General features: G+C 36.3%; 1 protein-coding gene across 1 annotated transcript; it reads left to right on the top strand.

Annotated features, from left to right (window-relative positions):
- The first annotated feature begins 353 nt into the window (after positions 1-353).
- On the top strand, positions 354-12,014 carry LOC127445017 (5,6-dihydroxyindole-2-carboxylic acid oxidase-like). The gene is made up of 8 exons (XM_051704733.1): positions 354-479; positions 2,958-3,313; positions 3,943-4,265; positions 5,801-6,005; positions 7,620-7,787; positions 8,233-8,412; positions 8,529-8,678; positions 10,249-12,014. Exons 2-8 carry the CDS (start codon positions 2,959-2,961, stop codon positions 10,452-10,454), a joined length of 1,587 nt encoding a protein of 528 aa, XP_051560693.1. The 5' UTR covers positions 354-479; position 2,958; the 3' UTR covers positions 10,455-12,014.
- The last annotated feature ends 4,497 nt before the right edge of the window (positions 12,015-16,511 follow it).

Genomic DNA, 16,511 nt, shown 5'->3' with positions numbered 1-16,511 from the left:
CTTCATTCAAGTTTGTGAAGAATTAGAAAGGTTATACATATGTTTGAAGTGTATTACAGAATTAAAAAGGGTTCAAAAATTATGTCTTCTTTCTTTGTTGTACAAACCCTCTCACAGTTCCTCATTTCTTTTGTAAGCGCTTTGTTTCTGACCAGTATTTTGCCTTATACTTTTATGAAAGCCAGAGAGACTCCTGATCTATCAGACTTCTGAAAAGGTCAACACAGTCATAACGCAATACAGACGCAAATGAAGAGTCACATTCATTGAAGTAAAAAGAAATCTATAGACTCTGTCTTTATCTTTTTTCTTTCTCCTCTTCTCCCTCTCTCCACTGGTTGCTGATCACGGGATGAAGGGATCAGACAGATGAGAGCAGTCAGGAGGGGTGTACGCATAAAAGAGTTGGCTAGTGGGCGGCACAGGGGGGCACTACGGTACAGCAGAGAAAGTGTGTGAGAGAGAACGGATGACATAAGGTATTAACTTTACTTTTGTAACTTTCTTTACTCTTTAAATCAGTGCAGTGGTTGAAGAAGGCAAAATTGGACAAATTGATGTTTAAAAATTTTTTTTTTAGAATGAATAATAGGATGTATGTGTGTGTGCGTGTGTATACATATATATATATATATATATATATATATATATATATATATATATATAAAAGGTTCTTTTATGCCATCAAAAGATGGAAAATCGATCATGATTTTTGTAAAAAAAAAAAAAAATATTTGATTTATGTGTGTGGGTTTACACAGTGGACAAAAATACTTAGTTATAAGTTAGACAGTTTGAGGTTTTAAAGGTTGTGTTAGAACACTCAGAACAGGAGGAATCTTAAAAAGTTTCTAAAAGACTATTGTACAATGGCAAGACTGTACTTCATAAAACTATAAATCAAAACTACAAAAAAGCGAGAGGGAAAACAAAATGAACTTTCCATTGTTTCAGTTTGAGGTTAATATATTTCTTTTGTTTCTGAGTGTTGCTGTAAGAACGGATCTTGCTGTTCACATTCCTGTGCTGATCTCATAAGCTTTCTTGCTTCATTAGATTCCACTTGCATTAAAAAAAAATATACACTACCGATCAAAAGTTTTGAAACACTCATTCTTTATTATAATTTTTCCCCCTCACATTTTAGAATAATAGTAAAGTCATCAAAACTATGGAATAACATAAATGAAACTATGGGAATTATATCCAAAATAAATCAAAACTGTGTTATATTTTAGCATTTTCAAAGTAGTCACCCTTTGTTTAGATTTTGCAGACATGTACTCTTGACATTTTCTCAAGCAACTTCTTGAGGTATCACCCTGGGATGCTTTTTAAACAGTATTGAAGGAGTTCCCATCTATGTTGGGCACTTATTGGCTGCTTTTCTATATTATTTGGTCCAAGTCATCGATTTCAAAACTTTTTTTTATTTTTTATTACATTTTTGTTTTATAATGAAATAAATTAATATGGTGGCACAATTATATTTTTGTCTACAAAACTCATTTCAAACATTCAAACATACACCTTCAGATCAAAAGATTTTTAAGATCATGAGAAACATTTCAGTCAAGTGTTTCAAAACTTTTGACCAGTAGTGTATATATTGTCAGGTAACCAAAAACTGTGCTACATGTTGTAAGACCTAAATTAATTCAAGTCAAAATTTTTGTTTAATGAGACTTAATCAGCCTGACAAATTAGATAACACCAACAAAATAAATTTTTATGGGTTAGAACAAGTAGAAATAGCTTCTTGAGGGAATAATTGCAGGTTACCACTTTTTCAGTGTATTTTGCAGGTAAAATCATATTTGTGTTTTTTTTACCACAGTGGATTAGGCTATTTCCTGAGTTTATTTAGGTTGCATTACTATAAAACATGTTTCTCTTCATGCCTAATTGATCTAAATTCAGAGGAAACACATTTTCTTCCACAGTATTTTTGCTTATTTTCTAGTAAAAAAAAAAAATCCTTCCAAACTTAAGCAAAATGTGTAAGTTAAAGCAAGACATAAAACATATTTGCCGATTGAGTAAAAAATATATATATACAAAATATATTATGTGAAAACAAGTTACTGTCATAGCAATTTTGCTTCTCAAGTAACTGTACATTGTTTTAAGGATGACTAGATATTTTTACTGGAAAACAAACAATAATACAGAATAAGACAATTATATTTGCAGGGTTGTATGTGAATAGTTGAAGAGAACTAACTGAGAGAATAAACTGAAAAGCACTGACATTTTTTATGATCAATACATAATGTTCACTGTAAATCTAATATGATTACACAGGAAATCAACATACTGCTTCGAATGTTCAATCCCTGAAATCAACCTCATTCTGCCGAATAACTGACAAGCGCCATCGCCATCAGATATTTTTGCATCAATTCAAACATGTTCACCTTTCCCCATGGCGCTACTGATAGCCTGTTGTGTGAGCAATCTCTGTGACATGAGTTTTGGTCTAGTGGAAATCAGGAAGTAATCGCATTTGCTCTTTGACATGGGTTAGAGTCTTGTGGAAACCAGGAAGTAATCACATTCACATAAACAATGGTGAGCATGATTTGTAGGCTGCACTTTCACTCTAAAACGACATTTTTACTTTTATGACGGTTAGGTTTAGGGTTGGGATTTGGGTTCTGGGGTAGAGTTAATAAAATATCCATTCCTGTTGACTGTATTACATCATTTACAAGTAAAAATACAACTCGCTTTTGGTGCCACCCTGTGGACATTTCACATCAAAAACACTTCCAGCTTCGGCCACTAGGGGCAGTGGTTCGAATTTTGGTAAGCAGAACATTTGGCAACGGAACTTTCGACCTTCTGTTGCTGAATTCACAATGCGATCAGTCTGTTAAATCAGTTAACTTGCACAATCTATGCACTTATTTGTCTTCTTTAATGAATGTTGTTACATACTGAATATCTCTTTACAGGATGTGGAAGAGTGTGTGTTTAATTTTAATGTGCGTTGTGCTGACGTACGCTCAGTTTCCACGTCAGTGTGTGACACAAGAAGGTCTCCTGAATGGCACCTGCTGCCCATCACCTACCGAACTGCCCAATGATGAGTGTGGATCCAGTACTGGGAGAGGTCAATGTGTGTCAATTACTGCTGACCGCCGCCCACATGGGCCTCAGTATCCCCACGATGGGAGGGACGACCGAGAACAATGGCCACTACGGTTCTTTAACAGAGCCTGCCAATGCAACGCAAACTTCAGTGGATTTAACTGTGGGCGATGCCGACATGGTCTGACAGGGCCAAACTGTGATCAAAGAATCACCGTGGGTGAGGATGAACATACACACATATATACAGCAGCGTAAGCCATCCTTCACTATAATCCAGAATATAGGGAGACGTAAAGGATAATATACAGTCAGTAATATACAATCATTGCTGTAAAATAAACCTGACAGCGTGACATGTAAGGGATAATGTGCAGTCAGTCCCTTATATACAGATATATTAGGGGTTATGTACAGTCAGTTATTCATTATCACAAAATAAACCTGACATGGTGATTGTGTCTTATCTTCTTTATAATGAAGGGGTTTATTTTACCATAATGACCAGCTGCCAGTACATTATCTCACTAATTACATGGCTATTTACCAGATAAATGGACATGAAATATTGATTTGAGTTGAAATAATCTGATTATATGAAAAAAGAGACTGTGAAGTGCCTGGATAGATATGAAACTAGCACAGTTTTAGAAATTAGTTGCCCGAGACAACGGTCAAATATACAGATCAGCGGTTGTTATATAAAAATATTTGATGCAAAATGACGAAATAGACGAATCAGAGCGCCATGTTATAAGCACTGGAAATATTAATAGCATATATAAACACACCACACTAATATCTCCCCATATGGCTACATATTTATCTCTGTTTCTCATGTGTACTCAGTGCGACGTAACATCATGCAAATGTCTGCTGATGAGAAAAGATCATTTGTGAATGCTCTGGACCAAGCCAAAAGAACCATCCATCCCGACCTGGTCATCTGTACCCGTCGCTATCAGGAGATTTTTGGGCCGGATGGAGGGAGTGCTCAATGTGAGAATATCACCATCTATAATTACTTTGTTTGGACCCACTACTACTCGGTCGGCAAGACTTACATGGGTCCAGGCCAGCAGAGTTTTGGAGGTGTGGATTTCTCTCACGAAGGACCGGGATTCGTCACCTGGCATCGGTACCACTTGCTGCAACTGGAAAGAGACATGCAGGTGACCCAAATCAGATGAATAAAAGATTATACAAAGCCAATTAAATGTGCACACACCTATGAAAATGTTTTGTTTCGCCGGTTTATATGGCAGATGTTTGGGACTTTCGGACCGCTGTTCAGACTGAATGCATTCTTGCGCTTAAGGCCAGAAACATACTTTACACAAGTATGCATATACAAATGTGAGCGCTTGGCCAACACATTGCCAACACAAGGTCCAGTTGAACATGTTTAATGTGCGGTCTTGCATTACTATGGTGGTAACAAATCTCAGTACTCAAGGGGGTGACAGAGTTTCCTTCAAATGTCTGTACCATTAAACTAGATGTGTTATTATTCAGGTTATTATGTTGCTAAGTTGCTAAAAATATACTTATTTCAATTTTAGTGCTTAGCGATATTCTCTTCAAACTGTTGCTCCACCATGACAGTAGTTGACGTGAAAATAAAACTCCCCATAGAAGCAAACATTCACACAAATATCCACTATAGCGCCCCCTGCGACAACGTTGAGAATACAACGTGTACCTGCTTTGAGTAACAACGCACAAAATCAAGCTTGCGTAGCTACAGTTCTTTATAACTTGACACTGCATCCATAAAGTGGGACTCTTGCATAAAATGCTGAAAAAACAGTAACGTGGTGCAGTGGTCAAAGATGTCAGTTTAGTGCATTTTTATGTAGGCAAACAAATTAAAGAAAAAACAAAAAACAGACAGAAAGAAAAATTGCAATGGGTCTGAATGTAACGGTAGCCAGCTGGTACGTGATAGCTGTACAGGGTGTAAACTTCACTCTCTTTGCCTTAAGAGATGCACTAGCAACCGAGGCTAGAGAATATGGCTTTTCGAGCCTCCTTGTTATCACATCTGACTCCCATGTCAGGGATCGCTGGGGCGGGTCGAGTAGGACCGGTGACACTGGTGCCGTGACCCAGATGGGAGTGAGGTTTAGGGGGGTGAGTGTAATGGTAGTCAGCTGGTACGTGATAGCTGTACAGTGTGTAAACCTCATTCGCCTGGCCTTAAGAGATGCACTAGCGTCCGAGGCTAGAGGCCATGGCTTTTATAGCCTCCTTTCTAGCGCGTCCGACTCCCATGCCGGGGATCGCCGGTTTGAATCCCACTCGGGGCGGGTCGAATAGGACTGGTTACATAAACAGCCATATATACTGACACCTAGCGCCGTGGATGCAACATCAAAGCAAGTTTTCAGTTTCCAGTGCCATTGTAGAAATACTCCTATTCACAGTCAGCCATGATTAATTTATTCTGTGTGCAAAAGTGTCCAACAACAAGGGAATTTGGAGTAATACAGTGAGAAGTGTTCAGCTGATGATCATATGATCGTAATAAGTGTGAAATTTCCTGTGTAAAACTTTTTCTAATGAGGGAAAAATTACAGTGCACACTTTAAAATAACCTAATATTCCAGTAATTACATAAAGAGCAATTAGTGTTGTAGCAGGAGAAATCCCAGCTATTCCCCACTGATAGAGGGCTCAGCTAATGGTACATGGTGCATGTGTGTAGGACATGCTGGGGGACCCGTCGTTTGCCCTGCCGTACTGGAACTTTGCTATCGGAGGCAGTGAGTGTGATATCTGTACTGATGACCTGCTGGGAGCCAGAAGCAGCTTTGACACAAATGGTATCAGTTCCAACTCTGTATTCTCTCAGTGGAGAGTCATCTGTGAGAGTGTGGAGGAGTATGAAACACTGGGGACCATCTGCAACAGTAAGACATACTCTCACAACATACCAATCACTCATACTGCCTCTCTTCAACACATCAAATTCTGCAAAAACACACGTCTAATTTTGTGTCCTCTCCCTGGTGGGAGATCTGTGAGAGTGTGGGGGGGTGTGAAACATTGGAGACCATCTGCAACAGTGAAACACACACACATACATACACACACACACACACACACACACGCACACACATGCATTCCAAGACCTAAGACTGCTCACATGCTGTTTGAACTAATCCTTCAAGGCATTCGAGAGCTGAGAAGAAAGATAAAACCTTATATGGGCAAATGATTAGCATCATGTGATCATATTTGCAAGTAGGTGACTCAGTCAGAATAGCAGACAAACTGTATATCATACCAGGAGTCTTCGACATGGGGCCCGCGACCCCTAGGGGGTTGCTGGCAGTACTGCAGGGGGTCAGTTCATTATTGTTTGATCTCAAATTAATTGAGTTAATCTAAAATACAATAGTAAACTGACTTCCTCCAATGCTAAAGTTAATAAACTAAATGTTTCATTGTTTTCCCCAATGTATTAAAGGAATAGTTTACCCAAAAAATGAAAAGTCTGTCATAACTCACCCTCACTTTCAAGTTGTTCCAACCTTATATAACTTTTTTCCAATGCAGAACACAAAAGGAGATGTTTTAATGAATACAGTATCTTTCTTTCCAGTACAGTGGCACTGGATAGTTCACAGTGGCTCACATGTTCATACAAGAACTTGTGTTGTTTAGTGATAAACACAATGTAAGTTCATGCTTAAACACAACTGCCAATGTGGACAAGCTTCTCTAATAGATATTATCAAGGAATGTCACGATTTTTGCAAAAAAATAAAATAAAGTAAAATCTTACGTTTTGAGCTGTTTATCCCTTATCCCTTCAGAAGACTTAGAATATGATGCACAAACTGCATGGACTATTTTTATGGCACTTTTGGGTCCTTTTTTATCTTTAAAGTGAGGCACTATCAACAGCCATTGTATTGAAAAGCAGTGCTGGGCATGTGACAATGAACTAGGAGGAAATATACACATTATTTTGAATTTGTTGAGTGGAAAAACAAATTTTTCTGTTAAAAGAGTAACTTAACAGTCATTTGTAATGTGATTACTTTTTAATAATTCAGTCAGTAAAATCAGTACTCTGATTACAATTAGTAATTTGTAATGGATTACTTCTTTGAGTACCTTACTCAACACCACTGAAAAGACAGAGATAATAATTAAAATTTCTCCTTTTGTGTTCCACGTAAGAAAGTCATATGGGTTTGGAACAACATGAGGATGAGTAAATTATGAAAGAACTATTCCCTTTAAGTAACATGCAGTAAATGTAAGTAAATGTACATCTATATAATGTGAAAATGTGCATGTACATCAATTTAAGGAACATATGGAATATGGAATTATTTGTAAGTTATAGGCAAGGTTTAAAATGCAACACTATTTTGTACTGAAAAAGGTAGAAAACCCCTTTATTATAATATTCAATACTATGGGGCTTCTTTCTTGCAATCCATTTAGATAGCTGGATGTTATAAAGAGATCTGAATACTTTAAGAAGCTTTCTCTGCCTGGTGTGTGTTCAGGTACAGAGACAAGTCCGATCCAGAGAAACCCTGCTGGTAATGTGGCTCGACCCATGGTCCAGAGATTACCAGAACCACAAGATGTCATCGACTGTCTAGAGCTGAACACTTTCGACACACCGCCCTACTACTCAACTTCCTCTCAGAGTTTCAGGAATACTGTTGAGGGTATGATACACATTCAGCTGCAAATAACACAATTTCTTAACAAAGCTATTTGACATACAGTGATCCCAAAAATGTATTTGGAGACTTAAGCCAGATTTAATGGTGCAGAAATGTCTTTATGTTATATAACAAAATATCAAACCAAATGGCATTTATTTAACGAACAATAGCACAAGCACAATTTTCAAAACATTAAAGCTAAAAAGGACAATACAAAATGAGTTTTTTAGGTTTCAAATTATAATGCAATAGACATATTGGTCAAATGATTTATATTTTGACCATATATATTTTATATTTTGTGATATTTTATATCCAATGCAATGACATGTAAGTTGTGACTGATGCACACCCAAACAAATGACATGCATCAAACCCTTTGCAGCATTTTAGAACTTTTAGAGAATTGATGAGACTTTTAAGTGGTGCTCTGTTTTGTCACTAGGTTACAGTGCTCCCCAGGGCAACTATGATCCAGTGGTCAGGAGTCTGCACAACCTGGCTCATTTGTTTCTCAATGGCACAGGTGGACAGACTCACCTGTCACCAAACGACCCCATCTTTGTTCTGCTTCACACTTTCACCGATGCCATCTTTGATGAATGGCTTCAGAGACACAGTGCTGGTAAACACACACACACACACACACACACACACACACACACACACATAACCAAAAACACAGCTTCATGTTGCAGAGACAGGCCACATCCTAACCTGCACCTTTCTGTGCATATGCAGCAGGTACAGTGGTCTATCCTGAGGAAAATGCTCCTATCGGTCACAACAGAGACTTCAACATGGTTCCTTTCTGGCCACCAATCAGAAATGCAGAAATGTTTGTCACTGCTCCAGACAATCTGGGCTACACCTATGAAGTTCAGTGGCCAAGTGAGTTACTAGTGATATCATACATAATCACAATAATCTAATTTAACCCCATAGCTACATAGCCAACCAATTATATAGCTAGTTAAAGTGTTCTATTTAAACTAGCTTTCCTGGCTTTTTTGTATGCAAGCCCATTTACACCACATAAAAAACTATGAGATACATATTCATAATTTTGAGATAAAAGTAAAAATTATGAGATTAAAAATCGAAATAATACAATAAAAAAAAATCTCATAATTATGATTTAGTCTCATTTTTATCTCATAATTTAGATTTTTTTATCTCATACCTTTGAATTGTATCTCATACTTATTACTTAGCTTCTCATAATTTAGATTTTTATCCCATCATTTTGACTTTATATCTCAGATTTTTAGTTTAGGATCTCATAGTTTTGACTTTTTATCTCATATTTGTTTACTTTTTATCTCATGTTTTTGACTATCTCATAATTCTGACTTTGTATCTAATATTTTTTATTTATCTCATAATTCTGGCTTAATATCTCATAATTTTGACTTTTATCTTATATTTTTTACTTTATTTCATAATTCTGATGTTGTATCTCATAATTATGACTTTTTATCTCATATTTTTTACTTTTTATCTCGTATTTTTGACTATCTCATAATTCTGACTTAGTATCTCATATTTTTTACTTTGTATCTCGTATTTTTGACTTTATCTCATAATTCTGACTTAGTATCTCATAGTTATGAATTACTATCTCATAATTCTTAGTATCTCATAATTATGCCTTAGTTTCTCATAATTTTGACTTTTTGTCTCATAAGTCTGACTTAGTATCTCATAGTTATGAATTACATAGTTATGAATTACTATCTCATTATTTTGACTTCTTATCTTATATTTTTGACTATCTCATATTTTTTATTTTACCTCATAATTCTGGCTTAGTATCTCATACTTATGCCTTAGTATCTCATAATTTTGACTTTCTATCTCATATTTTTGACTGTCTCATAATTCTGACTTAATATCTCATAATTTTGACTTTTATCTCATAATTTTGACTTCTTATCTTACATTTTTGACTTTATCTCCTATTTTTGATTTTTGTATCTCATAATTCTTTACTTTATCTCATAATTTTTACTTAGTATCTCATAATGATGACTTAGTATCTCTAAATTATGAATTTTTATCTCATCATTCTGACTTTTTATCTTAAAATAATGAATTTGTATCTCATAATTATGACTTTCTAAAGCACATTTTTTTATGTGGTGGAAATAGGCTTCCATAGGGGCTTTGTATGGGGCCCACACTGTAAAATCATGTTTGTTAGAAAAGAAAAAACACACTTTTGTCTGATTTAGCAACAAAAAAATGGTCAATTTTTTTTTCAGATTTACCTAAATAACCACTAAAAACTGGACTGTTTTCAAATCTCTTTTTACATTTATGGTTTAATATATATATATATATATAAAAGCACAACTTAATATAAATATAATTCTTAAATCTAAATGTTGTATATCTCATATATATAAATATTCAATCTAACCATAGTTTGGGACTCATGTGTCTTTCTCCCCCTCTCCAGCACGACCCTACACTGTCTCAGAGATCATCACCATAGCAATTGTTGCCGTGGTGCTTGTTGTGGCTGTGGTGGGCGGAGTCATCGGGTGTGCTGTTCGGGCACGCTCTTACCGCTCAGCTGAGGGCCTCGAGCCATTGCTAGGTGAACAGTTCCGGCGGTACTCAGAGGATGAGCGTCATGTGGGAAAATCTCAGTCTATGGTCTGACTGAGGAATTAAGAAACATATCTTAAACATCGTTATCATTGCACTGTGCAATCACACTGTTCTCAAGAGTATGACTTATGAATTATTAGTGTTCAAAGGCAGCGTAAAAGTTTTGTGAGCATAGGGGGCTTCATTTATGACCATTTATTTTGGTACTTTTCATGTCCAGCGAGACATTGAGAATCCAGTCATGTCTGCCTTTAAAACACATTTAATGTTCAGTTTTATTCAGTTTTTATGCACTGCTTATGAAAGCCCTATGGACACAATAATATGGCATAAGACTAATGTATGGTGTGACCTATTTTATATTACTCTGATATAAAAAAGCTGAAAAGTCATGTAAGTTCAATTTTTTGGAACATTTTTTTGAGTTGCAGAAGAGTTCAGCAGCAACTCCAAAGAAACAACCATGCTTTCAGAGAGTGCAAACAACATACAAAAATATAGTCAACTAATATAATAAGATCTACCAATCATTCTATCAGTCAGTCAGTCAGTCTGTCTATCCATCTATCTATCTATCTGGCCTGCATGAGATTTAAAACTATTTTAAACTTTTAGGCAAGGCTTGCTTATGTAAAATGTACAGTATAGCTTGAATGCACCATTCACTTTGGATTATAGCGTCTGCCAATTGCATAAAAAACACTTAGCCACCCTTATTGTAAATGTATCAAAACAATATTTCATATCATTTCAATGTGATGATTATATACTTTAACACAGCAAGGAACTCTTTTCACAAGAACTGTGGTCTTACAATTCGGTCCATTCCTTGATTGAAAAGCTGAAGTTGGTCAAGCTGGTAGCTTGTCTCGTATTGGCCCAAGGTGGCCTTTCAGTCCTAACCATCTTAAAGTGAAATCCAAAAATGAAAAGTCTCTCATCATTTACTCACCCTTATGCCATCCCAGATGTGTATGACTCTTTCATCTGCTGAACTCAAATGAAGATTTTTAGAAGAATTTCTCAGCTCTTTTGATCTATAAAATGTAAGCGAATGGGTGTCAAAATTTTAAAGCTCCATAAATCACACAAGTCAGCATAAAATTACGACTCCAGTGGTTAAATCAATATGATAGGTGTGGGTGAGAAACAGATCAATATTTAAGTAATTTTTTTACTATAAATTCTCCTCCCTGCTCAGACGATCTCCACTTTAACTTTAACTTTCACATTCTTCTTCTTGTGTTTTTGGTGATTCACATTCTTCATGCATATTGCCCCCTACTGGTCAGGGAGAAGAATTTCTATCAAAAAAAGGACTTAAATATTGATCTGTTTCTGACCCAAACCTATCCTATCACTTCTGAAAACATGGATTAAAACACTGGAGTCATACGGATTACTTTTATGACACCTTTATGTGCTTTTGGAGCGTCATGTTTTTGGGTGAACTATTCCTTTAACCAAACCCCATCCAGCTAGAGAAGTACAGTAAAGCAACTACCACTTGAAGCTGGTTTGTGCTGTATTTTTTAGCAAAAGTGACAAGACTTCACACAGTAGATTATAGCCTACTGTTACAGCTTGCACACATTAAAAATAATATACACATGCTTACTCATGCTTGCTTGTTGTTGCTACACCACATTACCTATAAGGTACCATATGTATAGTAACCTCATATTTGTGCAATAACAAAGCAAACATTAGACTAATAGGACCCATCCAGGCTCTAACTGTGGTATGACATCATCATGATATGTTATCTTAAAATATCATGATAATGATTATAATCCATGAGAATTTAAAAAAGTGCCACACTTTACATAAAAGCTACCAAGTTTTCCCACTTTATATTTAACTTTATTATAAAGTTATCTTTTATCTACTATTCACACAAGTATGCGTACTCAGATTAGATTGCCCATGTGCAGCTCAGTGAGCTGCGTTCTTGCTTTATTGTGGCGGTGACCTCCATACTCAAGGGGGTGAGTTATCTTCAAAAGTATGTGCCAATAAACTGGATGTGTTAATATGAAGGGATATTATTCAGGTAAGTTGCTATAATTATACTGACTTTACCTTACTTGCTCCGCTAAATTTCTTCAAACTGTTTCTCTGGCATTAGTTGGACTGAAAGGGAAAATTGACTGCAGTCCATGGCAATCCCCAAGGTTTTATCGTAATAAAGAGGAAAGAGGAACAACTCACTGTCCTAAATATGCATGTTAAAACAAAACCCGACAGTTTCGGTTTAAAATCGCTACCCAAGTCTACCGTGAACACAGGGTTTAGACAGAGATCTTATAGTACTTTGATAACAACCTTTGCAGTTCTATCATTGGGGAGAGCATAACGGCTGTAACGGTCAACTAGCATTTTACGTCAGTTTGCTGATGCTATACAAATGAATGGAGAGAGCCGTAAACTGACACCTTCCGGTCATAAAAACGTCCATGATTTCTCATATAAAACAGTAATTTTATCATTGTAAACTCCACACATAGTTCACTCCAAAAAGATTGTTTAGTGTAAAACATGTTGGAGATTAGCGGACAGGTGGATAATTCATTAAAGGCTGAGGCTATTTGCACAAAGTTCAAATAGTGACAGATGCTATTTTCACTAAGTGTAAAAAGCAACAGAAAGCATCTTCTTTGCACTAAGTGCAAATAGCGTTAGATCAGTGGTTCTCAACCTTTTTTTTTTTTTGCCCCAAGGCTTACACATCATGAATGTGAGACCAAACCTTGCATTTCTTGAATTCAAGCAGAAGGAGGGGTATTGCTGCGTTCCATTCAAATCGGATGTGGGATATTCCTACTTGATCTCTCCGAAAAAGATGACTTTAAAGGAAACAAAACTGCAATGCTCCCGTTAGCATAGCAGGTGTTTGACTGTCACCAGAGATGTCTCCTAACAACCCAATTCATAAACAATCTGCAACACTAGCATTTGTGTTACAGGTGTACGATTATCAAAAGAGAGTATACTTTACCATGTTTTGAACACCTGCTACACTGCTAACGTTTGATAAACAAACTTTAATATCATGTAATGTAGGAACTTTGACTCATTTATCGATATTATTTAATAAAAGTGAATGTTTATCACTTATTTAGTACATCTTCCTGGGTGCCAACATGATTGTGTGATGTCACGCAGAGTTTAAAATTTCTGCATGACTTTCCAAGTTGGAATTATGACTTCAAGTGGCGTTCCATTGCACTTTTCCCAGTAGGAAGTTGGAAAATCCGACTTTCCAAGTTGAATGGAATGCAGCATTAATCTGGGGCCTATAAAATGAAAATCCGAAGACATAAACTAATAATAAAAGTGACATTGTTAATATATTTTACATTTGCCTTTTTGAAAAATGTAATTTATTAATTAATTATCTATTTTTATAGTTTTAACAGTGGTATTTGTAACAAGACCACAGTAAACACATGGAAGCATGGATCTTCACTAACATGGTTAGATGTAACATGATTTCTATAAAACAAACTATGGCATTTTTGTAATTATAAACAGTAGACTACTCTAAACACATGTTAAAACAATAAATACAAAATATATATATTTATAAGTTGTAACAAAAATGTATTATATTCCCTCACTCCCCTAATGTAGCCTATGACAAATTTAATAGAGCCGAAGTAGTGTTGTGATAATAATTATTATCAATCTATATCTGCCTAAAGTTAATGTTACTATAGTAAATTCAAGAATGGTGATGTAGAATTCTGTGCCGAACTCAAATGGTTTCCGCTTCTCATGCCTTACTTCTCACTGATTCTCGCAAAGCTGCAAGTTTAAGAGCTCGAGCTTTAAGAGCTTTGCACTCGCGCTGCTCTGTCCATTGAGCCGTATCCATCTACAGAGTCATACAGGTGCATTAGCCGAAGTGCCTTCGCCTGTGTAGTTGACGCTGCTAAACCAGATACTTCAGATGCAACACTAGACTTCAAAATCAGATGAACCGCGATACAAATGCGTACCAACCTGTATAATTGAGAACCAACTGATATACTCCAAGTCTACATAAACGTTTTAATGCAAAGAGGAACTTGACGATAGATTTGATTATTACGACTGATAAACGCCCCCTATTTGTAACCTAACACCCCCCTCTCTAATTTGCTCTCAGCACCCCCTGGCATCCTTTGAATGCTCCTGTTGAGAACCCCTGTGTTAGATGCTATCTGCACTCTAGTGCAAATAGTGATAGATACTCTTACATACAGTATAGTGGCATCACTGCAGCATTTTTATTGTGTTTATTTGGAGTCCCACAGACACCCTACACCAATCCCTACCCCTACCTTACAAAAATTAACCATGGTTTTACTACAGTAACCATTGTATCACCATGGTATTTTTCTAGTAAAATCATAGTAACTACAAAATTAAACATGGTTACTATTAACTACTACTAACAACATGTTACTGTAGTAACACCATGGTTAGAACATCAGAACTATATACACTGGCGGCCAAAAGTTTGGATTAATTTACAGATTTTGCCGTTTTGGAAGGAAATTGGTATTTTAATTCATGAAAGTGGCATTCAACTGATCACAAAGTATAGTCAGGACATTACTGATGTAAAGAACAGCGCCATCACTATTTGAAAAAAGTAATTTTTGATCAAATCTAAACAGGCACCATTTCCAGCAGCCATCACTCAAACACCTTATCTTTGAGTAATCATGCTAAATTACTAATTTGGTACTAGAAAATCACTTGCCATTATAACAAACACAGTTTAAAGCTGTTTGGTTCATTAAATGAAGCTTAACATTGTCTTTGTGTTTGTTTTTGAGTTGCCACATTATGCAATAGACTGGCATGTCTTATGGTCAATATTAGGTCAAAAATGGCAAAAAAGAAACAGCTTTCTCTAGAAACTCATCAGTCAATCATTGTTTTGAGGAATGAAGGCTATACAATGCTTGATATTGCCAAAAACCGAAGATTTCATACAAAGGTGTACACTACAGTCTTCAAAGACAAAGGACAACTGGCTCTAACAAGGACAGAAAGAGATGTGGAAGGCCAGATGTACAACTAAACAAGAGGATAAGTATATCAGAGTCTCTAGTTTGAGAAATAGACGCCTCACGTGTCCTCAGCTGACAGCTTCATTGAATTCTACCCGCTCAACACCAGTTTCATGAACAACAGTAAAGAGAAGACTCAGGGGTGCAAGCTTTATGGGAAGAATTGCAAAGAAAAAAAAGCCACTTTTGAAACAGAAAAAAAAAAAGAAAAGGTTAGAGTGGGCAAAGAAACACAGACATTGCACAACAGATAATTGGAAAAGAGTGTTCTGGATCTTAACCCCATTGAGCTTTTGTGGGATCAGCTAGACTGTAAGGTGCGTGAGAAGTGCCCGACAGGACAGCCACATCTATGGCAAGTGCTACAGGAAGTGTGGGGTGAAATGTCACCTGAGTATCTGGACAAACTGACAGCTAGAATGCCAAAGATCTGTAAAGCTGTCATTGCTGCACGTGGAGGATTTTTTGATGAGAACTCTTTGAAGTAGTTTAACTGAATATTTCTTTTTTTATTGTAATTTTCCACATTATTAATGTTCTGACTATACATTGTGATCAGTTGAATGGCACTTAAAAGTGCCAATTTCTTTCCATAAGAGCAAAATCTGTACATTATTCCAAACACCAGTGTAGTTTCCACCAAAACACATGGTTACTACAATATTACTACAGTAAAACCATTGTTAATTTTATCCAGATCAAATCCTTCTCTCAACTCCACGACCTTCACTGTGACCAAATCACTTTGAGGAATCTCTTTTATTTATTACTATAAGTAGTATTATAGGAAATATTAAGAGTAGAGACATGGGAAATAATATGTCAAGGGGTGAGATTTGAAAACGGATCTCCAGCGTGACAGCACATACACATACCGTCATTACACCCAGAGTTACTACAGCTGCCCAGTTTGCCATAAAATCCTGTTTCCACCAGACTATTGGACCGCAAATAGTCACTTAGTTATCCAATCTCTTAATCCACTAAATGTCTAACCCATTAACCAGTGTAATGTCTCTGCCCCATCATGAAAAATTCAAATATG

Source organism: Myxocyprinus asiaticus, chromosome 8 (assembly GCF_019703515.2).
Source record: "Myxocyprinus asiaticus isolate MX2 ecotype Aquarium Trade chromosome 8, UBuf_Myxa_2, whole genome shotgun sequence".
NCBI classification, from domain to species: Eukaryota; Metazoa; Chordata; class Actinopteri; order Cypriniformes; family Catostomidae; genus Myxocyprinus; species Myxocyprinus asiaticus.
This window is presented reverse-complemented; position numbering and strand designations above follow the sequence as displayed.

Coding starts and splice junctions, on each gene's coding strand:
- LOC127445017 (XM_051704733.1), top strand. CDS start 2,959: ATGTGGAAGAGTGTGTGTTTAATTTTAATGTGCGTTGTGCTGACGTAC. Junction 7,788..8,232: donor TTTCAGGAATACTGTTGAGG/GTATGATACACA, acceptor TTTTGTCACTAG/GTTACAGTGCTCCCCAGGGC. Junction 8,413..8,528: donor GCTTCAGAGACACAGTGCTG/GTAAACACACAC, acceptor GTGCATATGCAG/CAGGTACAGTGGTCTATCCT.